This window comes from Melopsittacus undulatus, chromosome 6, assembly GCF_012275295.1.
Source record: "Melopsittacus undulatus isolate bMelUnd1 chromosome 6, bMelUnd1.mat.Z, whole genome shotgun sequence".
Lineage (NCBI taxonomy): Eukaryota > Metazoa > Chordata > Aves > Psittaciformes > Psittaculidae > Melopsittacus > Melopsittacus undulatus.
Genome location: NC_047532.1, coordinates 44103692 through 44131166, shown reverse-complemented (window position 1 = coordinate 44131166; position 27475 = coordinate 44103692). Strand labels below are relative to the sequence as shown.

General features: G+C 42.8%; 1 protein-coding gene across 6 annotated transcripts in view; it reads right to left on the bottom strand.

Annotated features, from left to right (window-relative positions):
* Positions 1 to 4591: 4591 nt before the first annotated feature.
* Positions 4592 to 27475, bottom strand: part of KCNMB3 (potassium calcium-activated channel subfamily M regulatory beta subunit 3) — a 155809-nt gene continuing 132925 nt past the window's right edge. For 4 of the 6 annotated variants that reach the window (XM_031047137.2, XM_031047139.2, XM_031047138.2 and 1 more), the window contains 4 exons: positions 20506 to 20616; positions 15244 to 15414; positions 12633 to 12828; positions 4592 to 6658 (listed from right to left, as the gene is read on the bottom strand). In XM_031047137.2, the coding sequence (XP_030902997.1) occupies positions 6374 to 6658; positions 12633 to 12828; positions 15244 to 15414; positions 20506 to 20616 (763 nt within the window). In that variant the 3' untranslated portion in view covers positions 4592 to 6373. The remainder of the gene's footprint in view (positions 6659 to 12632; positions 12829 to 15243; positions 15415 to 20505; positions 20617 to 27475) is intronic. The other 2 variants (XM_031047140.2, XM_031047141.2) reach the window with 1 other exon arrangement.

Here is a 27475-nt window from a genome sequence, read left to right as displayed (position 1 = left end):
CCTTCAGGTCAGCAGCACAACTTTCTGCAATGGATGTTTTTGAGCTTGCTGATAAGATAATGATGAGCCCAGTGTAAAGTGGGCACAGAGTACACAAACATGAACAGCACTGCTGTTGGAGAAGGTACTTGCTTTCCATGTTAATTCACTTGTTGCTGCTCTTGAACCTAAATTAAGTTTGGTGGATGTTTGGCTGTTATAGGAACAAAGTTGTGTCCAAGTTGGACTTTATTTTTCCTTGAGGAAAAATTTCCTTTTCTTTTTTTGGTTTTGATACTGAATAACTCAGAACTTTTAACACCTGGTTGACCAGGACTAATAAGCAGCTGCTCCTTGGGAAGTGAAGATATGTGAAGGGCCATGCATTGTGCCCATGAAATGAAATCCTGGTGACTACTTCTGAACAGAGCATGCCATCTGTATGAGTTTTGTGGCTTTGGACTTGTGTCTGGGTGTACCTCCAGGGACAGGTCTGTCAGCAGTTCAGATGGCTGTAGCTAGATGTGTGTCTGGTGTGTCTTGGTTGATCAGATCACATCACTCGGTGCCCATGCACAGTGAGGCCCTCAAATCTCTTGTGCCCTTGAAAACCCCGTGTGAAAGCAGAGGATCCTCATTTCTCCTGAGCAAAGCAGAGCAGCTAATTTATTCATGTTTTCTATTTGTCTTTTTCCCTGCATGCTTTTCTACTCCCTCCTGGAGGATAGAATTGTACTAATGGGACTTTCCTCAGATTTCCTAGCCTATTTCACTGCTGGGTAGGAGATAATGTTTGAGGCTGAGACCAAGAAACTCCTCTGTGCAGGGGCTAGGAGCCAGCTTATGCTGGAGAGAAAAGAGTGGGTGGTGTTGGGAAATGTGCTACTGCCGATACTAATTTGCTTTCCAACCCATCTTTGAGCATGTTAAGTAAGAGGTGTACAGGAAATGGCATGTAATTACAACAGGAATCCCTCCGTGTTGGGTTTTGCAGCTTTCTACAGCTTTAAAACACTCATTTTGTATTGTTCAGCTGTCTTGCTGTATCAATGGCTTTAAACTCTTGCTTGTAAGAGGAGTAATTAAGCAGTTGTTGCTTAGTCATCAGACTTTGCTTAGTGATGAATATAACACAGTTTATGTGCATGGTGATTAGTACCATAAATGCCTTCACATGGAAGGCTTTCAAGGTGCTTGTCCTCTTTGCCCACTCAGTTTTGGGTCTGGAGCTGCCCAGCAGTCTCCTGCATAGCACATCCTTTTCTTGCAAACTGGGTTTATGTGCAGATAGCTGAGTATTAAAAAGTGCTTTTGTAATTGAATACAGAATAGTACTGTGGTTATGGAAAAGAATAGCCAGGTTGGGGACTTTAAGAAGACAGATGATGAAACCTCCCACCTTCCTCTTGTATGTTATCACATGATATGTTAGAAAACCCACCCTAGGAGACTTTTTCTTGAATATTTTAGCCTGAAATGTGTGGAAAGCTGGTTGGTTTTGTTGTTGCTGCAGTTCCAGTTTTACTCCCAGTCCCCTCAACAACAGCCCAACCCTGAGCTGCCTGACTCCTCCTGGAGGTGTTTCTATGTCTCACCATTTTTCCTTCCAAAGTAAACAAACCTTTTCTATGCTTAGATGAGGAAGCTGATTCACCATCTCTGTTCATCTCTTTTATGAGGCATTTGCTGCTTTTCTGCCTGGAAATGGCCACACTTTCATATTGATGGACATACAGACTTTACAGAGCATTTCAGAATGGGCATCTCTTGCCCTCTCTTACAATAGAATCACTGGGCTAAATTCTCAACTTGAATAAATGTAGTTCAGTTAAAAATATATACTCACCAGCTCCCTGTATGAAAATAGATCACTATAAAAAGTAGAAAAGCTTGTATGGAGAGTTCCGCTAATGTTAACACATTTCCCAGTGTTCAGAGATATTTGATTCATTAAAAAAAGCCTGGTGTGAATTCACCTGGCAGCATTTCCAATTTAATTTTTTTTCCTAGATCATTTCTGAATGATAAAATCCATTGTGTGGAATGAGATTTGTTTTACATTCAGCAACTGCAGATCAGGACCAAAAAGCAGCTTGTTGGAGGACTGGCATGTGCGAGAGGCAGTGCAGCTTTGCTGGCCAAGGACTGGCACCCACCCCTCAAAACACAAGAGAGAACATAGCTTATGAGAGCCAACTCATAATGGGCCAAGCACTGTTCTGGCCATGTCCTGAGGCTAAAACAGCATGCCAAGTCCAACTGCTCAGATGTGCTGGCCATGGGCTCTGCCTGCAGGCTCCTCACTAAGTTGCAGCAGCTTTAACAATTGAGTCATATGGCCTGACTGCACAGCAGTATCTTGTATGGAGATGTTTGTGCTCAGGAGAGAAGCTGATGTCTGGAGTGGCTGCTACCCCACTCAGGGGCTTCTTTCCTTCCTGGTGTCTCCTAATTTAGTAGCTGTTACACTCCGAGATAGGCACTATGCTTTTCTTTGCTCATAGTAATGATCAGGGGTGTTCTGAGATGACAGAATTTCAATCATTCCTACTAAACCCCTACCCCCACCCTGGATTTTAAAAGGCAACATCAATTGAAACTGAAAAATGGAAACATTTTGTTTCCAAAACACTGAAACAAAATAATTGGTGTTTACCCTCCCTGCTTTTCACTCATTCCCATGCAACAAAAACAATCTGGCAAACTTTGTATCCAGTTGTGAGATGTTTGGGTTTCTTTCTGCAAAATCTAGTGTTGGGAATTGATGAGCATTCAGTGGAGCAGAAAGGTTTTGTTTTTTTTTTTTCCTCAGATCTTCGCTAGATGAACAGCACAGTGGCTGATGGAGAGCTGATGCTACTGTGCTCAGACACCGAGTCTATGAAAAAACCATTACTGCAAAGGTATTGGCTCAGTCTACTTGAATGGCTGCAGCTATTTTAATAAGACCATGACTGTATGAGAAGGGGAATTAGCTGATCAATTTTTAAGGCAGTATTGCCTTGAAATTGTCATTTCCTTTAGAGGCTATATTAGAACAGTTGTATTGCTGTGAGGCCACAGCTTTTATAGTCAAAAAAGTGCAGGAATCTGTGGACCAGGCTTTCACCAGCCAGTTCTTTCTCAGCAGCTTCTTCATTGAGCTATTCTGTGGCTGGTGATGAGGATGGAGATGAGGAGGAGGCAAAGCCAGCAGCATCCCCAGCTTTGCCTTTGGACTTCATTCCCTTTGTATGTCTCAGGTTTGAAATCACCACGTTTGTGTCTTGAGATGTGAATTCACTTCTGTTTCCTGAGCCATGTCTCCTCTTTGTAGCCACATCAAGCTCACACTGGAGTTGCACTCTGGGTACCTTTTGCGAGATAAAGTGATGTCTTAGTTGGAAAAGCTAAACCAAAATAAGCTCTCCATTGTCATAGCTGGTGACATTTAGTAAGTCTGCTGCAAGGTGCCAAGTTTCAGATTGCTACTGCAGGGATATTCACACTTCAGATTTAGATGTTCCAGAAGAGAAATAAGACCTGACATAAATAATCTAATTAAGAAAATAATTACTAAAAGACTATGTGAACTGGGCGCCTGGAATAACTATATATGCTTTAAATCCTACAAGGGTGCCTCTCGGGCTCATAAGAGATGTTAGATGCTGCATTACCATTTTCATATCACACCATTCTCTTCCACTGTTTTACATCGCTAGTTGTTCCCAGCTGTCCTGAAAGCCCAGCTAAGACATTGAGATGTGAAATGTTTGTGTTGGGAAGAGCTGGGACCAGTCTCAAACAAAGTAGATTTGCTGGATCACTACCATGTGTTTCTCATTTGAGCTGCCTACAGTTCCTTTTGCAGGGGAGAAACATGATATTAAAATAAGAAATAGCACAAGCTAACATCCCCACTGAAACACAACCTCTCTTTGGGACAGCAGGAGTTGTCAAAAAATCACATTTTCAATGCTAACACTCCAGTAGGGGGTTAACTGTGCCAGTGATCAGGTGGGTAATTCCCTTTAAAATTATTGTTTTGCCTCGCTGCATCCAGTTACTCAAGTTGTTTTGCTACCCCACAGATCTTGCTGTTAATGTCAACAAAATGATTATAGACTGCAACAGCATCAAGATGTTTCACCCACAGGAGTGCTGGCAAAATGTTTATGGTGCAACCTGTTGAAAGCAATGCTTGATGTGTAAATGTCAGGAATAATCAGTTTTCCTGTCACCAGAACCTAAACACACAAACACAGGTGCTGAAAATGTCACAAACACACACACACACAACACCAAAGAGCTGCTTTATCACAGGTCATGTAAACAGGCAATGTCAGTGTAAGTAATGGTGTGAAAAAGCCATCACAGCTCTTGGCTGGTGATGCCATCCACCATTTCTGATTTGTGAACTGTGACTGGCAGCGTGGTCCTTCCTTTGGCATTAGTGACTGAGCTGATGCAGATAGCTGGACAAGGCACAAATTCCCTGTTGTTCTGGCATTCCTTGTTTCTTGGTAATAGACGCTATAAAAAAGAAAAAAGTCTGATGAAACAGGCCAGACCTGAAGGCATATTGAAATCTGGAAGATTTAATTTAATATTTTTATTACATACTTTCGGAGCGCTCATTATACCCCCACCCTCCAGGAATTTATTTACCTATGGAAAATTATACTACTGATTACAAGATTGCAGGTTCATTTTCCGTTCTTTTTTCTACAGCTCACGTTACACTTGCATGACTTGTAAAGTTTGTAACATCTTGAAAATTTTAATGCTACATTGTGGGAAGGTACCTATAGAGGACCTAGGCAGAGTACTTGGTTTGCAGTCCTTTTGATCGGGAAAGTTTTGCTTGGTTTGAATAGGTCTGTAAATGTTTTCTTTGAGAGATTGAATACTGAAGTGCTTACAAGAGCTGCCTTGGGTTTGTCCTTCAAGCTGGGTGTGAAGTAAAAAACTGAGAGAGTTATCTTTAAAACATAAGATGGAATGCTTTCTACAGGGGAATAAAAAGTTATCCAGAAATCGTGACTATAGTACATATGAATTTATACTGGCAAGATCCCTGTGGTAAATGTTTGACAGACGGGACAACACTTTAGTCAGAATCTCAGTTTTTCCAATATATCATTGCACCTGAGCCTTTAAATCATAATTCACGTCAGCCAGCACTGCAAACTGAGTTAAGGTCAGGAGAGATTTCCAGACGCATTATAATGATTATCTAACAGTTCAGTTAATAAAACCATAGAACCGGATGAGATTTTTGTCTATGCTGATGTCACAGCAACGGAGACCTTTGACTGAAATAACATCGTGAATATTGGATAAGATCCTGCAGTGCTGCTCCTTCATGTTATGATATTATCAAAGGATGAAGGTTATAAATGAGTTGTACTGTTTGCTTTCCAGTTGGTAAAAACAAACAACCCCCTCCCCTCCCAATAATCAAGTTTCAATACACAACTAGATACAATATAGCTTTTTCTTTATATATATATCTGTATATATATCAAGTAAAAAATCTAAAATAGTTGGAAGTAAAAAATGAAAAAATAGCTGATTGTGTTATTTTTTTCTTTACAGTGATATGGTAGCAAATACAAGACAAATGAGTGATAAACCTTTACATAGGAGTTCTGGTCCCACCTCCATCAGTAGAGCTCAGACTAGAAAATGGAACAAGGTGATTTAGTTTCTTTTCTTTTCAGCTTCTGTGAGCGACACAGGGTGATGTGGGTAAGACTGGAGGAAATCATAGCAGTCAATGAAATAAAACTCTGAAGTGTTTTCCAAAAGACCTGAAACACTACAGTGTACAAATTACTTCTGAACTGGGGGAGCAAACACAAAGCATCACCAAGTACTACTTGCTTATAACATATGCTTATTCTGGCTTCAAAAATTTGTCCCTTTTGTGCTGCCTTACCACAAAACCCCTCACTATCAGCACTCCCCCTTTCCCTCTGCAGCCAGTAATAAAAAAGCAAAGCCATAAATCAGTTGAATATGCTCAGCCAGATGTGAAACCTCAGTGATGCACAAGTGGCTGGCTGCCCTTTGTCCAGCAGTGAATTTTCCAGAATCCTTTTACATTGAAAATACCAATTGACTAAGCTTGGCAAATGGTCACACTGAGCCCTATTTTGGCCATAGAAAAGAAAGAAATACTAGTCTCAGCATAGAACAAGATCATATAGACAGTCAACACAAAACAGTATTTTTTCAGTTGTCTGCATAATAACATGTTTGCATATAGAACAGCTTTTGCATTATTGCTCTACTTATAAGAATATAGTAAGGAACTTATACCAGACTTGCACGTTACAAACTTAAGGTTCTTTGGTGAAGAATGAGAAAACAGTATTTTCATTGTACTTAAATCTCAGAGAAGTTTTTGTTTTTATCTGTTGATCCTTTGGATTCTCTCACAGAGGAGGGAAAGGTATTGAGTCAGCTTTACCATTGCAACGATGGCGACCCCGCCAATCATCATGCATGTGGGCCAGAAGAGGGAGTGGAACAGCACATTGTAGCTGTACAGTTTGGTTAATATCACATTCTTCTGCATGCCTTCAGGGTCATAGAAGCAGGAGAAGCGTTGGTACTTTCTGAAGTTTTCCATCACGACGTTCACTAGTGACATGGATTCCTCATAATTCCTGCCACATTTGGGTATGTATGAACACTGGGAAGAAATTAGAGGAAGAAAAATGTATTTCAAACCAGATACAATGTCTGTTTTCAGGTGACAAGCAGGAAAATCTCAAGATGATTATGCTTTTCATACTAGTCTTAATAGGAGTGGAATATTATTAAGCCTAATAATAAATTTGTCACAGACAAAACAATGTTTTGCACATCTACAGAATTCCCCATTGGAGAACATCCAAATACTGTACAAACATGAATGTTTTAATCTGCACAGTGGCCTCATGAGTTAGGTGAATATATTATTATTGCTAATTTACACATGCTAAAATGGAACTGATGAAGTACCTCTTCATCTAAAGTGGCATGCATATGCTTGCAGTTAGATGGGTAACTGACTGTAAATTAAAATCTGATCGTTTATATCTCATTTGGATTGGATCAAAGTGCACATAGTGGGCACAGGACTTCACAGAATCACAAAATCCCAAGGATTGGAAGGGACCTCAAAAGATCATCTTCACTTACAGAGAAGGCTGATGAGAGACCTTTGTAGAGATTTTCCCATGGGGGTAATCCCTCAATTAGAGCAAAACAGATAGTTCAGGAGAAAGTGCTGGTTTTCTCCTGACAACCCAGAAGACTTTTATTCAACTTCTAACTGAATATCAGCCTGGGTACCAGGATGGGTCTTATTCTTGTTTTTGCTCTGGACCCCAGTCTAAATTCAACAATTCCTTTTCTCTGAAGATACTGCTTGAATTTCAGTCTCAGTCACTGAGAAAAAAAGGTTTGAGGGTAGCTTTATCTAATACAGTTTCAAACTAGAATTCTCAAAGAATATTAAAGGCAAATTAATAAAAATAAAAAATCAGCTTATGGAGTCCATCCATTACAGATATTTCATGGGATGTGTAGGACAGTAGCCTGGGCTCCACCATGCTCCTTGCCTGCACTGCTTGTCCTGGGTGAACACCTAAAGTAGCTCCAATTAATTAAATGAAAGTGAGATTTACAAAGGAAAAAAGATGTTTTGATTAAAATAATGTGATCCACGGCTATTGATTATTACTGGCTTAATGGACATACTTTATAAAAGCCCCACTGTTCTTTTTCATGACTACACTGTGACTTTTTTTTAACATACTGTGACATATTTCTAGTCCTAAAAATGATCAAAGGATTAACCTCGTAACAGGATTTGATTGATTCATTGGCAAGTTTATTAGCACATAATATGATTTGAAGCACGGCAGAAAGATTGGTGTTAGCAGAGTGGAGCTATAAGGGTAGAGCATGAAGTCATTGCTATCATGAATATTTCATGGAGCTCCAGAAATTAGAGATGGAAAATATCAGTGGTAGTATTTCATTCATCTTCCTTCTTGTGCAGGCCTGCTCCAGGATATTTTCTTGCACTCTGCCCATCTTTGTCTTAAATGCCTAAAACCACAGCCCTCTTCCAGTGCCTGAATAACAGATCATAATATAGTAAGTAGGAGAAATTTCTCAGTGAAGAGTACCTCATTCTTTTACTAAATTCTGTGCTGTCACTGTCTAACAGCAGTATTTCTGCTCAGATTTCTTTTCCCCTGCCTTTTTTTTTCTTTCCCCTCCTGCAAACTTGGTGCTACCCACTTTTGTTTCTTGAAGTCCCATGAAATATTCCGAAGGAAGGGATTAAATGAGGACTTGGCAACTCTTTCCAAAGTCCAGCCCTTCTCTTTTGACAGAAAACAGCAGGCATGTAAAAGCCCAAATGATGACAGATTGTTGGATTCAAGGGCTATGGAAATGTCCCAGGAGTACAGTGGGAGGAGGTCTGACTTCTTGCAAGTCTGAGTATAGTCCAAGCATTTTCAAAGGAAACCTGATGCTCAAGCAGAACTTCAGCTGTTGCCTTCTACATGTGATGGCACAGAGCCACCAGCCATATAGAGCTGACCATGACATGAGGGTCTGAGAGAGTGAAGCTCCCAGAAGTACAGTTATGCAGGGGGAAGTTGACTCACTTTGCCTCTGAGTCAGCCTTTTTGTGCCGAAACCATGTCTCTCTCCAGCTTATGGTCTTCAAGACATGGGTGCCCTTTACTCCATGCAGTATCTGACTTGTTCCAGTTCTGAGCTCTGGGAGGTGTCTTGGTCTCAGCTTCAAGGAGCTCCTCTGTACAAGGACTTTCTGTGTGCATTAAGTTATAGTTGTAGGGTGCTTCTGGCCTTCTTCCATACTTTGGCTTCCCCACTGAGATTCCAGGGATAACACAGGGCTGACTGCCATGTTGGTGACTGCTGTGTCGCACAGGTCATTGGCAAACGTGTATGCAGGTGTGGATAATGGGATGTCTTTGTTTTCTTTGGTTTGGTCTTCATTTAGTTTTCTTCAATGTCTGGCAGGGAATTTTATATCTGCAATTGTTACACTGTACCCATGAACCTAGACTACTAAATCTGCTGGTTTATCACACTGTCTGCTTTGTCAAACACTTAGAAATCTGCAAATCTGAAAATAAACCAATATCTGGTCCTCTACCTCAAGTGAGGATTCTGTGATACAAAAGGAGAAAAGAGGTTCTTGTATCACTTGCAACCTGATCACAAGAAGGACACACTAGACAGTTATGGAGAGACCATGCTTTTATGTTTCTAGCTCTACTTTCTTTGTTTAAAGAGTTGGATAGGTAACCTGTATGAACTGACATTTCCCATCCAATGCCTTGCACAGTGCAGAGTTGCTCAGGGACTTGTCCAGTCAAGTTACAAATATCTCCAAGGATAGAGATCACACAGCAACTCCAGACAAGCTAGGGGGCAGTTTCATTTAAAGTCAATGACTGATTGGGCAGTGAAATACATGACTCTCATCATATGTCTGACACTGGAGTTTGTGTCCATGCTGAGCCTGGGAACTTTGACAATATATACTGTGGCAGTCTTTGTGGGAATTTGCATCTCTTCTGAAAAGTGAAACAGGTTTGAACCAGGGGCTGAAGGAGGAGCCTTGTGTCTGCGCTGGTCTGATACTGATTCCTGCAGACTGAATTCTCTGGTCTCAGCCCAGAAATGGTTGTGCTTGGAGCTGCAGCTGAATATTGCAGCTTCCCTGCACCAGGCAAATTACCCCTGGGTTATATAACACCTGAACCTTCAGTAGGAGACCATGATATCCCCCATCATTTTTTAATATCAGGCAGTTAAAGCTGGTGTAACAGTGATTCTGGTGATTCAATCCTGCTTGTTACCTCACAGAGCATGCGTATAAATCAGCAGTAGCTCAAATACCACAGAATAAAAATGATATAGCATAGGATTTAAATGGGGCCTCTAGCATTGTTTTAACTATCTCAGCCATTCCTCAGGGTGACAGCCTGGCTCTCTGATCTGGGCATGAGGGGACACTATCCAATTTACCTCTTTTAGAGGCCTCTGACAGCTGAGGAAGGAAAGCATATCTGTGAAAACATTTACATTGCAATAGCTGTAGTATTGACAAGGAGCTTGGCTTCTCTTGAAGGTTGGAGATAAAGCGTGCATGGCGAGAGCAATGAAAAGCCAGGAAGAATCCCATGTGCTTTCCTGGGAAACACCTAAGCAGTTCAACTGGTATCCACTTACTTAGCAGCGACTCTCATCGGAGATGGGCAGCAGCATGCTGTAAATAAATTGCACCTACTCCTTGCTATACCTTATTAGCTTAGGCAGCAAGTCTCCTAGTTTAATCATTATTTAATGTCAAAGTGCATTTTGCTCCATCTGTGCTACCTGGTGGGGACAGGGGAATGATGGGAACCAGATGCTGCTCCGCATGTGTGGTGGTGCTCAATGAGGCAGAGGTTGGTGGGGGGATGCTGACCTTCTGAAGGTCACTGGTGTTGGCCTTGGAGGGTAAGCACCGTTCTGCAGTGTCCCCAGTAATGTTGGGCTCGGTGAGACAGGGACAGCTACTATTTTGTTTATTTAGCAAGAACAAAGATAGGAAACACGGGCCTGAGTAGGTGGATGGGAAGAGACAGCTAGCATTCAGCTGGAGTGCTCAAGGCTGCTCTTCCTGCTGCATGGAGCTGTTTTCCAGCTGGGGGAGAGGGAGCACCCCTCCAGGAGCTGAGATGGGTTGGTGCTGGTCTGAGCTTGGAGACTCTGCTGATCCCAGCTAGGTACAAGAAGCAAGGTATTTTATAAGCACTGAAACTTCTATTCAAAGCTGCATTTGGATTCAGCTCACATCATGTCAGAAAAACCTAGGAATCCTCTTGAGAGCAGAGTTTAACTTGTAAAACAACCTTGGGCTGGAGAAGCATTAACTATGCCTACATTAAATTAAGAGAAGGCGGCATGTGGGAGAATTTCAAAGTCCATTTCAGCAAGCAAAAGTCATCAATAAAAGAATGTGGAGATTTATTTGAATCCAGTGGAGCACAGAGACCGATTTGATCTGTTTTAATCAAATTGTGGCATGAGTGTTGCTGGATTTTGTTTCTGCCCAGGCAGAATGTGGGGTCTGTACTGCCACAGGCTTCACGAATGGCAAGTGCCTCCTTTAAGCACTGATGTTGAGCTGGAGGGGAAGATGGGGACACTGTTCCCCATTTCATATTTCAGATCCATAGAGCTTTTTCTCTCAGCCACAGGAGGTAATTATCTATCAGAATAACTGTCCCAGTGCATCCATGCCATGCTTTGACTGATTTTAATAGCACTTCATCTTAATATGCAAAAGTAATTTGGTCTACTGAAATGCTGCCATAAATAGAAACACAATAGGTTACATTGTCAATAGCTTGAATTGGGGCTCTGCTGTTACAGGCTGTGCTTTGCCAGCCACTCATATTTGGAGGTTCAATGACCTTGGATAACTAAGTAGTTAATGCAAATCTGGCACTTGTAAGTCAAATGACTTAGCTGCATCCTGGCACACTGCAGTTTGCTGTCTTAGGTACCCAGGTGCTGTAGATATGAAGAAAGGAAGGTGGGGAGAGGGACATTTCTCAGTCTGATCCTGCCGTGCTGCATGGAGGGAGCAAACACCCTCCCTAGCCACCTCCACTCCCTAATAAAGAGGTGGTTGCTTGCCTGTTTCAATACACAGCACTGCATCAACTGCACAGCTGTGGCTGTGGGATGGCAGGGAGATGCATTCTGTGCATCCTCTGTGTTCATTATAGCCTCCAGACAAGAGCTGTCTCCATCCCAGCTGGATGGAATTATAATGGATTTTGTATTTGCTGAAGGAGACAGAGGAATTCTTCTTCAGATCTGTTAAAAATACTTTCTGTTTGTTTGTTTAATGTCTGGAATTAGGGAAGTTGTATGAGAAATATGGGCTGACTCCCTAGCTTATACATGCCCCAGAGCCAGGCCTTTTCTTTTTATGCTTCTGCTTTTATCTTGACAGTGCCTGCTCAGCACATTTTCAGCATCTTTGCACCATCTACAGTGCTAAATGCTCTGCCTTGACCCCAGTGGCACAGCTGACCTCAGAGGAGATGCTCAGGTTGCAGAATTTGTCACCAGATATTGAGACAGAGACACGTGCTGCTAGACATGGGACTCTTGTCTCTCCCTGTTGCTTTGCCTGGCCCAGTAGTAATAAGGCCATTTCTATTCTCACCCCTGTGGTTGTTCTATGCACGTCACTAGGCATTTTTGCTATCATGCAGTCATACCCGGGTGGTAAGTGACTTGTCCACAGCTCCACAAGAATATCAATATGACATGTGCTCAGCGCTAGCTTGCACCTGTAAAACACTTGCAAAGGATGAGGGAGGCTCCAGCCCCCAGGGGATATTGCCCCATGAGGGAAGAGCTCATCCTCCTGCTTGAGACGGAGGTGGAAATCTGCCCCCTCCAGAGATGTGAGCTCAGTCTGTGCACTGATTTCTGCTTTCTCTGCTCTGTATTTGCCAGTGAAGCAGGAGCTGGAAGCCCGATATTGCTTTAAAGCGAGGAATGCGTAAAACAAGGTGACCAACCCTCTGGAAACCCATTTAGGAAGAAATTTTATTCCTTGCTCCTACCTCAGAATTAATTTTCATTGTTTCCTCAGTGTGGTAGAGCAGAAGCTTCTGGCCAGAAGAGGTGAGATTGACGTACACCTGGAGGCACGGGTACTGGGAAATTTTCCAGCAGTCTGGACCACAGCTAAATGAGCAGTTGAAGGTTTCTGTGATGGATGCATTGAGAAGCGAGCACTGAGCCTCTTCTGTCCAGACACTAAGTAGGAAAAAAAGACACGTTAAAGCATGGCAAGAATGGGCAATAAGCACAAAATGCAGGTCAGGCTTTCCATCAGGGATATACCAAGGGGCATCTTGTGGGAGACAGTATGTGTCGCAGGGCTTTGAGTGAAGGCTGGACTTTCTCACATCACACATCACGGACTGTATTATTCTGTACCTGAAGTTTGTGCTTTGGGAACAAAAATACCTGACTCACTTATGTCTATGTATAAATGAAAAGGGCACTGGAACTTTTAGTCTGGAGATGGTATATTTGAAACCAAATGGAACCAGCAGAGATATCAGAGAAGAAAACTGAGCAGCCTGCCATGTTGAAGAGTAAAATGCACGCAGTGCTGCATGGCAGGACACCCTGGAACGAGACATAATGATTAAACAACAAACCCTATTCAGTTTAAAGTGAAGGTTGGGATGACAACTTTGAATTACCAGGGTACACATACTGATATGTGTGAAGACACAGTAACACACAAGTACTTCTGCATGCAGCTGTCCCTGTGGAAAGACTTTCTAGTGGCACCTTCTTGGTTTTCCATAAGTTAAGTCAGCTGTTGAAATTGTTCTATCTCAAATTTACCAGAGGCTAAAACTGAATGATAGAACCTCGGTGTGCACTGACAGTGTTCACCTGGGTTTCTTGCATTCCTTTAAATATCTATGGCTGAATTTTCCTTGGCGATGAGAGCCATGGGAAGGCCACGCTGAGGGTTCTGTGAAAAAAACCTTTCATGGGCTGGGGGAAGGTTTCAGCCCCACTCAGCACCTCAGCTCACACCCAGCATGGCTGGCTCCTCACCATGCATGGGCTGAGGGTCTGCTTGTCCCTTGACAAACCTACAGAAGGCTATCAAAGATTTATGACAAATTCTCCTGATATGTTACTTTGGCAGTTATTCTCCTTGTATTTTCAGTTTTACATTTAAATTATGCTACAATTTTGGGAGGGGGGGAATCAAATGAGAAGGTTATTTGCTTATTTTTTCCTCCAAGTCAGTATTTTCTTGAAGCGGTATTGCTGTCTGTAAAGGAGAATAATTCCTAAGGAGATTTGACTGTGTGAAGAGAAGTGATAGCAAAGACTCCTAGGCTGTCTTCTTCTCACTTTCACTTTTCTGACTGCTGTTTTGTTCATGCAGGGGGTAATAAAGTAACATCTACCTGCAACAGACTTGTGAAGGTGGAATATTTGATACTTCATATGTGCTTTTGGCAGTTTTTCATATAGCTTGCAATATAAATCATATCTTTCCACATGAGCAATTTTGACCTTAGCAGCCTCTGCAATTGACCCTGATATTGCTGAAAGGTAGGGGAGAGCAGTTTGGAAAAGCAAATGTTCTTGGATACTTAACAGGTCTTGATCTCTGTTTTCAAAATAACTTTACTTGGATTTAAGAAGGAACAAATACCTTTATCATACAAATAAGATACTGCAGATCAGTACTCTTCACCCTCAGGCATGGCTACATTTTCCTTGTCATTGCAAGGTCAAGAAGGAATTTTTCCCTGCAGTTGCACTGGTATAATTGAGGACATTCATACCAGTTAACTGGTATGCACTTACTGTATATGCCTAAAAAAGAAGCCTATGGTGGGTAAGCCAAAACCTGCCAAGTATTGGCTACTGCCTCAGGGTGCTTTGGGCATGACAGACTGATGTTTGATCCCCAGTTACACATCCAGTCATCAGGGTGGAAAAAGCATTGCTGACAGTCTTGTTACAGTCTGGGGTGGAGTTTTGATAGGGCTGGTGCTTGTGAACAGATTTCAAATGCTAATGAATCACAGGTCAAATTTTCTGCTTCATGGCAGAGAAGGAAGCCAAAGATGGCCTCAGAAAAACTAAGTGCAGTGCAGTAATGATGAAAGATGATCTTTCACTTGCAGCAAAATGCTGTATTTCAGGAAGATTTCACTTGTTAAAATGAAAATAATAGCCTACATGGAAAGCTACATGCATGCATACACACAGAGCAGCTTGAGTTCTTTCCCAAATTAATTCCCTATTCTTCATTTGGAAATCTGTTGTTTCTTGAGGCCACTAAATATTTCTGCTGTTTTCTCCTGAATCCAGGCTTTGCAGCAACAGCCCCTGAGAGGCTTACAGGGTTCAGCCAACTGCCTGATATGGATATTATACTAGTGTTGAACTGTGGCAAGTTTAAAGCCTATGGATCAAGGTTTTGTCAAACAGGGAACTAATTCTTTCCTCACTTATGCTGGTATTACCCTACATTCTTTCTCTGTAAGTATACCTAATTTATACTGGGGTAAGGAAATGCAGAATCAGGCCTACGCCCACCAAAAGAAAAAAAACCCCAACTTTAACAAAAAGAGTTCAAAGAACAAGGCACATGAAGTGAGATCAGGGTAACCATCATGAAATTACCTTTGCATGTAAGACCGCAGCAGGGTGATTCCCAGGAGAAAGTACATCATGACAGAGCACACCATCATGGCCAGCCCGAGGAGTATGGCCCGGTCTTCTCCAGCTTTTAGGGCTGTAACTGTTTTCCTTTTGTCCAGTAGATCGTGATCCCTGATTTTTTGGTAAATATTTCTGAGGTTGAAAATAATACGTTCTTATGTGAAGTTCATATATAATCAAATAAGTTTTTACAAGGTGGGTAGTTCCACCTCCATACCGATCTCGTGGGAGAGAAAGGCTTAAGGGTCCTCAGGTGTCCTTTTTCATTGGATTCACTCTGACCTGGTGGAAACTTATTCATCTCCAAAATAAATTACAGCCATTTCTGAAAAGGTAAAAACCTCTTATAGCAAATATAAAGATTAGACACTTGTGCCAGCTCAGTAAATCCTTCTTTGGTACAGCTTCATTGGCTCAGGTGAATTATATGATAGGTGAATTTGACCTGTCAATGCCATCTGAGGCCGCTAGAAGATGTTTAGGTATATGAGGTGTCTATTTTTCAGTTCAGGTCTTATGTTTCCATATGTAGAAATCAGCCTGAAGGCAATCATCACTAAAGTTATCTGAAAGGACCACATTCTATTTTCATTCCCTACAGGCTAGTGGTATAGGTGATTTTCTGCCCTGAGTGTGACTCAAAGCTCATGAAACACTATGGGGATTTTGCAATTGATTTTTGTGGGGTTTTTGATTGAGAGCTTATTTACTTTATTTGTAAAATAGCTTTTTGGAAGCCCAGTTACTCATTACCAGTGAAAACCCTCGCAGAAAATTATTCACCAGAGCTATTTGTTCTGGGATTTACAAAAAAAAAAAAAAAAAAGGAAAGATGATACAACAAACCATTCCCCCTTCAGCAGAGAGTCCTTTGCATTTTCTAACCATAAGTCCTTCTTTCATCTCCGAGCCTTTGATGATTCAATGAGTCATGAGGACACAATGGTGAAGAAGGAAATATTTGAGTACATTTCAAACACACTCAAACTTTGTGAGTTTAAAATGTACTTACAGACCTGAGGCTGGTCAAAATCTCCTGTGTTTTCTGTTACAGTTCTTTTGAATCATCCAGGCAGCACCCGAAGCATGTGAACCGCACACCTCTGAGCCCTGGCACCACCATAACATGGGCATAGTAGTACACGTGGAGGAAGTTCCTCTTCTACTGTCTGCAAAATGCCAGGTGAGCAATATCAACATCACTTTGGGCTCTAGCAAACCCACCACTCGTTTATGCTGAAACCACCAAGTTTTACTCAGCCTTGGAAAAAAGCACGATGTCAAACCAAACATATAGCTTACATTCACTAATAGGGACAAAGAAATGGAGTTAAGACAGATGTAAAACCATACATGAACAGAGTAGAAACAAGAAAATAGGTTTAATCATAAAATCCCTGAAACTGGAATTTGATATGTATTTAGGTGATGAGTCATATTCAGGAAAAGCACATGTGGTGTGGAGTTTTGTAGCAAAAATCTTGCTTAGATGGTACTGCTGTCAGTAGTTTCCTATAACTAAGACCACTTAAGTTTTCTTCATCCAACTGTAACTCACATCTTTAGATGCCCATGCTATTCAAAACCATCCTTTAAATCTTGTCAGTGTTTTCGTAGTTGGAAATGAAATGGTAATTCAGCCTGTCAAAATTTTGTCTGGTGTTGGTGAGAAAAGATATATTGTGAACTGGCAGATGCAATTGCCTTCGAAGAAGTAATGTAGAGTAATAGTCTGATGCTACTTTTCTATTATTATTTATCAAACTGTATCTAACTCTGAGAGCTGCTCTTAGGATATGCACTGCTCCCAAATGGAAGCAGGCAGGAAGGAAGAGATTGTCGTGCAGTTCCAGCACATTAACTGATCACACAGCATAACTTATGTCAGCATGTAGACATAAAGCAGACATAGTACAATCGCTCACTAATGTCATCAGAGCAGCTAGGACATAAAAGGGATACAAATGGACAATTTAAAAACAAATAGCTAATTGAGAATGGTTACAAATATTTCCCATGTGGCCTTGAGCCAAGAAACATGCAGTGAGAGGTAAAAAAAGGATGGGCTGAAGGGTGTGGTGTAGAAATTATCTAACTGGAAGGCTCCTGGCAAAAGGGATGGTATGTGGTGACCACCCGTCAGGTGGATATCCCACACTCGCCTGCAATATAGTAAATAAAGCTAAATAAAGCTCTGCCTTAGAGGTCATGCTTGGAGCAGTCATTCAGTTGCTCTTCTGCAAGTATTTGCTACTCAAAGCCCTGAATATCAAGAAAAGTGGTAGCTTGGTGACCCTGAGGTCTTTCTCTTGAATTCCTGCCAGGATTCAATGTGGTAACACATGCTGAGGCACGCGGTGTTGTGGCACATGCCAGCGTGTGATGCATCAGTACTGATGCAGCCTGGGAGACACACTGAGTAATCAACCCTCCTCTTCCTCCCAGCTCATGCCTGCACTGCGGAGGTGTCAATTTTCTCCTTATGATACTGGGACATCTGCTGTTACCAGACTTCACATTTTTGCCCTTCAGAGCCCTGTTTTTGGGGGACATGATATGTTGTGCAAAATATTTTGCCACTAACAGAGCAGCTTTGGAATGTCCCTATCTGGAGTGGCAGTGGGGACCTGCACATGTGTGTGTGTTGCTCCTTGGGGATGATTCTGTGTATGTGTGAACTTTTGACACAGCCCAGGGACTTCTTTCTGCTTGGTGAGCTGGAATAGTGCCATGCTTAGCTGGCTGATTTTGGATACCAGGGCTGCAGAGGCACAATTAGCTGACTGCTGTGGTACGCTTAAGTACAGATCACTGCATCCCAGACACTGCTCGTCTAGGTGACTGCATCTAATACTTGCAATTACCTGTGATAACTTCCCAAGTATGACACTGAGGGGGGCTGTTTGTTTTTAAAGAAGTCCCAGCTGTCATAACATGGGGTCTTTCCACCTTGTGCAAAGGCATTTAATAGAAATCAAGCCTCCAAGGACAAAAGGTTTTTGCTCCCTTGATCATTTCCAAACTGAAATTCTCCTCTGCTAAATTTCCATGTTGCTGTTGCCAAACTGCTCAGAGGATATGGGCTGGCTGCTCTATCTGGTATCGGCTGCCAGAAAGGAAACATGGACATGACTGTGCCTGCTGGGCAAACAGCAGAGATTTCCCTCTCCATACCTCTCTGCACAGCAGCAGTGTGGGGATCCCTCTGCAATGTGATCTCCAGAGGAAGGCTTAGAGAGGACCTATGTGATGAAATTAGACAGCCCAGGTTATGTTAACCTCAATGTGAGACAGCCAAGGAAAGTTACTATGCCAATCTGAGCCTACCAGCCTTAATAAATAAGTTCCACATCTTCTGTAGAGTTGCCTATATTTGCTGAAGCCAAGAGCTTTATTTGCCATCATGAGGTACATGAACTTTTAGCACTCACTCGCTGGAAGGATGAGGCAAACTAACTTGCTCTGGCCTCTGCTGACACAAGGCAGCTCTGTAGCTCTGGGGATGTGATTAATTTATAGGCATGTATTAGGAATGGTCCTGTATGCAAAGAGTTTGCAACTGGGCACAGCCACATAGAGTAGGAGAGGCTAAAGTAATTTTCTGACCCAGCACAACAATTCTTTTTTTGCTCCAAAATGGGTAGCTCTGGGAGCTCTGCAAAGAGGTTCAGTTTCCAGGCACTTGAAATTACTTTTTTTCTTTAAATAAACACAAATTACCCTCAAATTCTTTCCTTTGCAAATGGACCATGGTGTGGCACTGAGGGAGATGCTGCCTCCTCCAGCAGCTGTACAGTAATGGGGCTTGTCCGATGGGGATACCTGCTTGCCTGAATTATTTAGAGTGACTTTGGACTGTCATTCACTTCTCTGATACCACAGTTGTTATACAGATGTCACTCAAATTACCTCAGAAAATTAAATTAAAGAGGAAACTTGCAGAAGTACAGGAGGAAGTCATACAACCAGCTCCAAATGGAAGTTCATGGAAACCTGCTGCCAGGCTGGTCTTTGTGGCTTCAAAATGTGTTTGGGGTTGGATTATCAAAGGAGCTGAGCACCTCTGCCGCTTTTGCAGAGAAGTTCAGCAAATGAGCCAATTCTCCAAAGCAATTTGGCATCCTGAGGGCAGCTCTGCTGCCTGAACTCATGACAGCATTTTCCCAAGCAGGTGCCAGCAGTAATGTCTCATCAGAATATCTGAAGAGTGTGGTTTACTAATTGACACTGTAGGTACATAGAGGTCTGTTTCACTGGAATTTGATATTTTGTGTTTATGTTTGATAGTGACTGCAAGAGGAACTGAAGGAGAGGAGGCAACAGAGGGAAAGGGGAAAGGAAAGGAAAGAAAAGAAAGGGAAATGTGTGCAGTTGTGACAAGACAAGCTGTCCAGCAAATCTCACTACAAAGGAGAGAGATTTTGGAAGGATGAGTCTGAGCATTGCTGACAATTATTCTTTCATCAGTGATATTTAATTTCTTTCATTCCCAACTGAGTGCTGCCTTTATCTGCAGACTTAAAACCTCTCTTTCCCTTTCCTCTATTCCCTGCTCCCCTGGGAGATCCAGTAACTCATTTAGTCCTCTGTCTCCTTCAGCCTGTTCCCTCCAGATACACGATGTAAGTGGGCTGGTGGCTACCAGCTCATTCTTAGGCTACTTCTCATCCCTCAGCTATTGTGCAATGTATTGCACACATGCTTATCCTCATACATGCATGCATACAAAGAGAAAGTATCTCTGAGAGCTGGGTGCATCATCCAGGTGCGTAAAAGTTATGTAGGGCAATGATCCAGCCGGGCAGGGTGTGTGTGTGGAGGAAGAGAAGGCAGTGATGTGGGCTGGAAGCAGGACACTTGCAAAAGGCATAAACGCTTCACAGGGGTTGGAGCCGGGGCTGCAAACCTGTGGCTAGTGATTACTGTGCTTTTAAATGTGAAGTGTGTCTGTATGGACCTCAAAGATGATCACAGTGTGCTGCTGAAGAAGGAAGACTTTGGCCATGGCTCTGGCATTGTCCCTCCACTGTATTTTGGCTTGGCAGGTTAACCCTAGCACTCATTGGTCCTCTTGTCAGTGGAGCAGTAGCTGGGAGGGTGAGAGGCAAAGAGAGGACACCCTTTGCATCCTACCTCCTCTAGAGTCACCCCTGAAGAGAAGCTATAGGTCACATTCCTAAAGATTCAAACCTGTAAGAGACAATCAGCATAGATGCTGTTTACCTTTTCTCATCATGTCTGTAAGATGTAGAGCTCCGGCCACTGGTCCAAATAAACATTTTAGAGGATTGCCCAGTGTTGGCTTTGCTTGCTGCAGTGGGACGATGGAAGGACCTGGGGGAAGAGGGACAATTTTTGTCACTGCCCATCCAATGTGGCAGACCATATTACATCCAGTGTGTCAAATCCACTGTGGCTGTGCCCAGTGAACCCTGACGATGTACCTTTTCTTAACTCAAGGTGAGATGTAAAATAATGGGGATGACAGACCAGTGTGTGTGAAAGAAGGACAAATCTCATTAGCCCCACTGGGAAAATGGGATGCTGGCTAATCAGGCTTAGCTATGCTCCACACTGCAAAGGATTTCCACCATGGACCAGAAATATTTGGTAGTTTAAAAAAAGCTAATAGCTGCATCCAGTGTTCTTATGGCAGTATTTTTGGGGGACATAGTGGCTATTGTTTAAGCACGTACATGTTCATTGCAATTAACTGGTTGTACTGCAGTTGTCAGTAAGGTGAGGCTCTCCAGGAAGGTGTCTGAATGAGGGACAAGTATGAGATGCAAATGCAGCATTCTGTGGAAATGTAACTGATGTGACAAAGATGTCTTTTCCAACAGAGAAATTGCTGTTCTGGGGCCATTTGGCCAGACCAGTTAGATTTCTGCCCAGGGGCTTCTTTGTTTCACAGTAGCGTATGAGGACTGCTACCTTCTTTCAGGCTCTTCTAGTGAGCTACAGAAAGTCTACAGCTCCCCTTGTAGCTCCTCCTAATCTGCTGCTGAGTTTAGTGAGGCTCAGCTAAAATCTCAGTCTCTGAGAACTGAACTCTTCCTGGTGGGGGCTGTATTTTGTATTACTCCATGGCACAGCACTTTGTGCTTTTACTGCATTCAGGGAAAAGAATAAGAAAAAAAAAAAGAAATATTCCAGATACCAAATACTTTAGTGCTGAAGTTTTTCATACACTGGGTGCCATTCTTCATCTCACTGAAAACTAAACTTGACTGTCGATGCTGTCAGCAGAGAAAGCACATGGTTTCCCAAGTGCTCCTTGTCTGAAAAGTCTGTAATGTCACTATCTACATAATCATGCAAAGGGATAATTTAAATATTTGAATACTGGTGATCCTGGGAGGATATTTAAAACCTATAGAGGTGGCTGGGGGGGGAAGACTGACATGGATGGGAGCTAAAATCCATCTGTATGCAGACAGGCTGATGAGTGCCAAGGGACTGGGCTTTCCAGTTAGAGTCAGCCAGAGCCTCACTGTGAAGCAGACCCAGGTAAAACTCACACCCCAGCTGGGCAGCTGGCTTGGCAAACTGGCCAAGCTGGTCACCCTGTCACCTCCTCCTTGCTGGGATCCTGCTGCCATGCTCAGAGATGCTGACCTGGGACTGGGACTTCTAGGTTGGGACCTTGCTTGAAGTAGTATTTCACAAAACTTTTGTGCTTTTGTGCACAGCATATTGGACAAGAAAGAGGTCCAAAAGAAGAGAGGAAGAAGCAGGGGAATCTCCCTCAGTCCTTTCCCTCACTCCGTAGTCATCACTGCAGCTCTGAGACCCAAAAATGACTCTTTCCTCACAACTGCTCTAGTTAAGTATTGGGGAATAAACAAGATGAAGCACTTCCTTCCTGAAATAACTATAGTTTAGAAGGTGAAATAGCATCTGCCAGGGTCTAATCAGTATAGCCACTGAGAAGTGTTTTATAGTGATAATGGCCAGAAATTTGTGTTGCAAGATCTTGGGTCTAATCCTTACTCTGGTATGTGAGATTGCACTCACTACTTTAGGTAGCACAACAGGACCACTGTTGTGGTTGCACTGAATGAGCTGGTTTTTCTGCACCGAGCAATGCAGAAGGGCTCAGAACAACTGCCCAAGGGCCTAGAGGCCACATCTGATACTGGACTGAGGCTTGTCCAGGCTGAGTCCTTTAATGCTGGAAAACAATATTATATATTTGCTACTGTGCCCTTCAGGATGTCACACATGAGCTGCATGACAGGAAAACCTGGCTGGCTGTGATGCCACAGCCTGTGTGGTCCCAGAGCCATCAGGAGATGGTGATGAAGGCTATCAGAGAGTCTGTTCTTAATTAAGCAAAACTTGGGGACACATTAGAGGTGATCAGCAGCTTCTGCTGCTGTTTAAGTCTACAGTGGCACCTGGACAGGACTGCCTGGGCAGGGAGGTGGACTTGCAAGCTCCCGAGCAAACTGCAGGAGCACTGCTGGGGCAGTAGGTGAGTGAGAAGGGTCTGTCCCATGAGGGGATGCCGGAGTAGGAAAGGGGCTATTTCTCTTCCCGCCAAAGTTAGTGATTTCATACAGGTGCCAGTGCCCTGAAGCAGTCCATATGTGACAGCATTAATGCTGCTTGCTTTATTAGTGGGGCAATCCAAGCTGTCACTATTTAACACATAATCTCACATTCAATTCTGTGTAAAATTGTAATACTGATGACATTAACTCTGCCACTCCCTAGGTCAGATATAAATTACTAAAATCAGTGGTTCCTTTAGGTGGGGGTTAACTGTGAGGTAAGAGCCTTTTGTGGAACATTAACAATACAAATTCCCCAAGACCCTACTTTGAAGGTCATTGGAGGACTTGTAACCTAGAACAGTTGCAACCCCCATAACTAGGTATTGCCCCACGAGGTCAGTTAGCAAACTTCCCTACCTTTCTTCTCTCCCAGCTTAATCCAAAAGGAGGGCTTTGAAGCCTATTCCTTCCGTGTCCCCTCTCTCATTTCTGAGAAAACAAGTAGAGCTACTTTTCTTTGTTTTGCCTGTTGTCTCTCTGAGTCAGCTGTGGCAACTAATTTATATCACGCAACAAGTAATCAGCCTATGAAACACACTAATGCAGGATGTCAGCCTAGCATTTAGAGTGAAACTGGATTGTGCCATTGCTGGAACAGACAGAGCACCTAAAGTCATGACAATACTGTTAAATCAGTTTAGAAGAGGTGGTTCAAGCTGCTTTTTGACTCTCAGGAGTCTGTGGGTGTTATTCCCATAGGGCAGGTTACCAGCAAACTGCTGTACTTGATGTGACTTTTGCTAGAGTCAGCATGCTGTGTTGAACTCTGGGCTTCCTGCTTGACTTTGCCTGAGCAATGTTCTGTCCTTCTTTATTTACCCAGTGTGGCATCAACACCGCTGTCTCTTGGTGTGGTTTCCAGAGACAGGCAAGGAGACATGCCTTTGTTTTTTACAAAATATGCCTCATTCTTTGCATTTGCATCTACTCTGAATAAATGAACAATGTTTAAGAGAGAAATGCCAAGTAAAAAGTGTACACTCTTCTATGTACACCTATACCTAGGGCAATTCATTGCTCCATACTGGCTGAGAAGCAGCTTTAAGGGCCCATGATGTTGATACAGTGGGTCTGCCCAGGGTTGACACATTCATCCTATCTTCTCCCATTCTCATCCTCCTCTTGAGCATTATCTTCTGGTGAATTTTAAGTAACTCACTGGAACCTGACACGGCTTCCACTTTTCCAGCCATTGCAAAATGAAGACTGAGAGAAGAGTGCAGTGTAAAGAAAATGTGATGGGGTGACATTTGCTTAGAGTTTGAGGCTGAATCTTAAAATCCCTTAGTTAGTACCCTGAGGAGTATATTATGTGCTTTGTTGTCCTCACTTCCACTCTGGGCTGGCTGCTTTCCTTCTTCAGGCTTTGGTTTATGTCATGACTGGTATTATATATCCCTGACCTCTAGGTTACCACATCTGTGAACAGCCAAAGAGAGATATTTGAGACCACGTTTCTAGATGGGGAGTTGGGTTTTATATGTGTATTTATTTGTAGTTGTCTCTATCTATGTTTATGTTCATCACAGGGGTTTTGAGACCTAGGAGAATAATTTATGTCATCAAACTAATGAGCTTTGCTCCCCTCATGGCATTTCTTTTCCTGGGCAATATGGTCACTGTAAAAAGGGAAATACTTGCATTAATTTTGCCTCATAAAAGGCAACCTGAGTCATCAAAAGCCAACAAAAGCTAAACAATTACCTAAGGATATAATCACTGACCTCTTAAGCTTTGTCTGAACACACACACACACACACACACACATACATACATACATACATCTTGCATTGTCCATGCTGTCAAGTGCCCTGGATGTCTCATCCCAGTATTCCTCAACTAGAGGATTCAGTTGAATCCTGTGGCAGTTTCCTGTGAGCTCTGAAGTTTTTCTGCTAGCCCATATGCTAACCTCCCCCTGTGTCACAATGCAATGGTCAGTGCCAAGTTCCTGGACAGACAGGACAGCTGCTATTGAGTGATAGGAGATTTTTGGTCTTTCTCATGGCCAGTGAGACATTTTTGGGAAAAATTTCCACCTATGGGAAAACGAAGAGGCTGAAATCAGGCATCAAATACAACCTGCAAGGGGACAGTGGTGAACTTCAAAGTGAATTTACTGAGTATAAGCAGTTATGCCCTGATAGTCTTACCCACACCTATGTCTCATGATAATGTTTTCCTATGATTTTACTGAGCCAGAAAACAGGGAGAAATATTGTGTCATGAAAAATGGAAGAATAAATAAAAGGGCCTGTTGAAGTGTAGCCTGACTGCTGGGTAGCCTGGCTTTTGGATGCATGGAGTATTTCTGCAGGCAGAGTAATGGAAGTAACTGCTGTATTAAGATGCTCCTGTCTGATTCAGGAGATGATCCAGGGGAGTTTTCTAGTCCTGGTATTGAAAGAATGGATGAGCTGGACCCGGGACAAAAACCAGTTCCTGAAATGTCTGACTCAAAAGAATGGTCCATGACAACATGTAGGGGTGGATGGAAACAGAGCTACACCAGGGAGAGTGTGAGAAGAAACCTGGGGTATCTGGGTGAGACGCACTGTGGCTGTGACTGTGACTGTGGTGTGACACAAAAGCCCCAGTACACATATATCAAGGGAAGTCTCACAAGCTAGCACTGAAACAAGAAACCAGGTGAACATCTAGCTGGCAATTCCCCTGTTCTGGCACAATTCAGAGGGCAGTGAGTTTTGTGTAGTCAAAATACCTGTTTTCTCTCAGGTCTCCATTTGAGCACAGTACCTGCTTGCCCCAATCCCATTGTGTGTGGCCATAAGGGAAGAACAGGAAGCATGGACCAAGAAAAACAGCAAAAAGATAACTCATAAAAGAAATACATCTGCATTAGTAGAAGACAGTTACCACTTATGGATCATTTAATGCTCTGGCAGCAGCAACACTAAACTGTGAAGCAGCAACAGCAATATCAAATGGTGCATTTCTGCCTCGTGACCAGACTTTGCTGTACCGCAAGCTAATGGACATGTTGCAGAAGAGAGTGACATAAATAACTGTTCTCATTGGAGCATCTCAGGAGGTCTGGCTGTGCTAACTGACTAATCCAACTAGCAGATGACCTTGAGTTTGGGGTTCCTTTTTATGGCAAGGAGAAAATGGACAGTGGGCAGCTGGTGTTAATGTACTGATAAGAGTTTAGGAAGACTGAGGCTAATGATGCTTCATTAATGAATTCACCTCTATTTCTAGCCCTTCTCCTGAATCTCCCCAGAGCTCAGAGCTGAGCTCTCCACCTAGTTTTCTAGTTAAATGAGGGAGATATACAGGCAGTCTTGCTGGGTTCCCATGGCACAGACACGTATAGGAAACTCCAGGTCCAAAGGAGGAGGAGAACAGGGCTGCCAGTTACAGGAATAAGAGAGAGATTCAGACAGGTTGAGATGTCTAGACCTCTTTGCTGTGTGACAAATTGCAATATATTCATACTTCAAAAATAAATATTCCAAAGTAACCTCTAAATCTTCCAGGTTTCCACCTCCTGATGTTTCTTCTGGAGTGTTGTCTTTCTGCATTTTCAAAAAACTTTCAAGCCTTGCCTTTTAATGATGTTTTTCATCCTTAGGCTGCTTTCCCAAGCTCTTTCACAAGAGCTACCTTCCTAGGGCTAGTCTAAGTAGCCCACACATCACAGCTATAAACTTTATAGTGTTTACTCTTTCTGATCTTTCTGACTTTAACTTTCTTCTCCCCTTTTTCGTTTCTTTCTCTTTCTTTCCCCCCAGTGCCTCTTCCTATACATTACTATCCCCAAGATTACTTGTTTCACTTGCCTTGGCCACATTGTGTTAGGCTTAATTATTCTGATTAGTTCACTGAAACATCAACTCTCTGAAGAAATTCCTGTGTCCTCAGATCAGCTAAAAAGGAGGGAGCTACAATCTGTCATCACAAGCAAGAGAGTCCAAACTTTTCTTCTGGTCACCTTGGGGCTCTGACACTATGAACTCAGCTTCCTCATCTGGGATGTAGTACAAGGGATGTGCTAGTTCCATCACTGTACCTGACAGAAGATACTTTCAGGCTATCTCCAGGTAGCAAAGCATCTAACAAAGAGCCAGTCCTTATTACCATCCTCATGTTTTGGTGCTGATGAGTTTACAATCCAAGCACGAGGCAATGCCTCTCTTGGCACATTGCAGGCACTGGGGATCAGCATTTGTGAGGAACAGTTGAGGATAATTGTCCCCTTTGCCTGTCAGGACTCTGCAAGCATTTTTAGCTTTCTGTGCTGAATTTGAATTTACGTAGCAAGTGACACATTGGACAGGCACTATATTCATCATCTCAGCTGCTCTCTGCCTTCAGAGAAGGGCACAATCTGCCTGTGAAATGGGCTGGCTTTGGGAGACGGAGCAGCAGTGACAAGTGCTGGGTCATACCCCTGCAACATGCCCCCTATTGAGCCAAGAGAGTTTTATGGGGAGATCTGCTCTCCCAGTGACCAAGTAGTGTTACACTGATGAGGAAGGATCCTGGGAAGGAGAATGAAGGCAGGCAAAGTGCTGCACTGCCTCAAATGCTGCAATCCTTTACATTTTAGCAGAATTCTCTGTCACTGCAGAAGGATAGATCACTTTGGGTGCTGCACCACACCAGAAGAG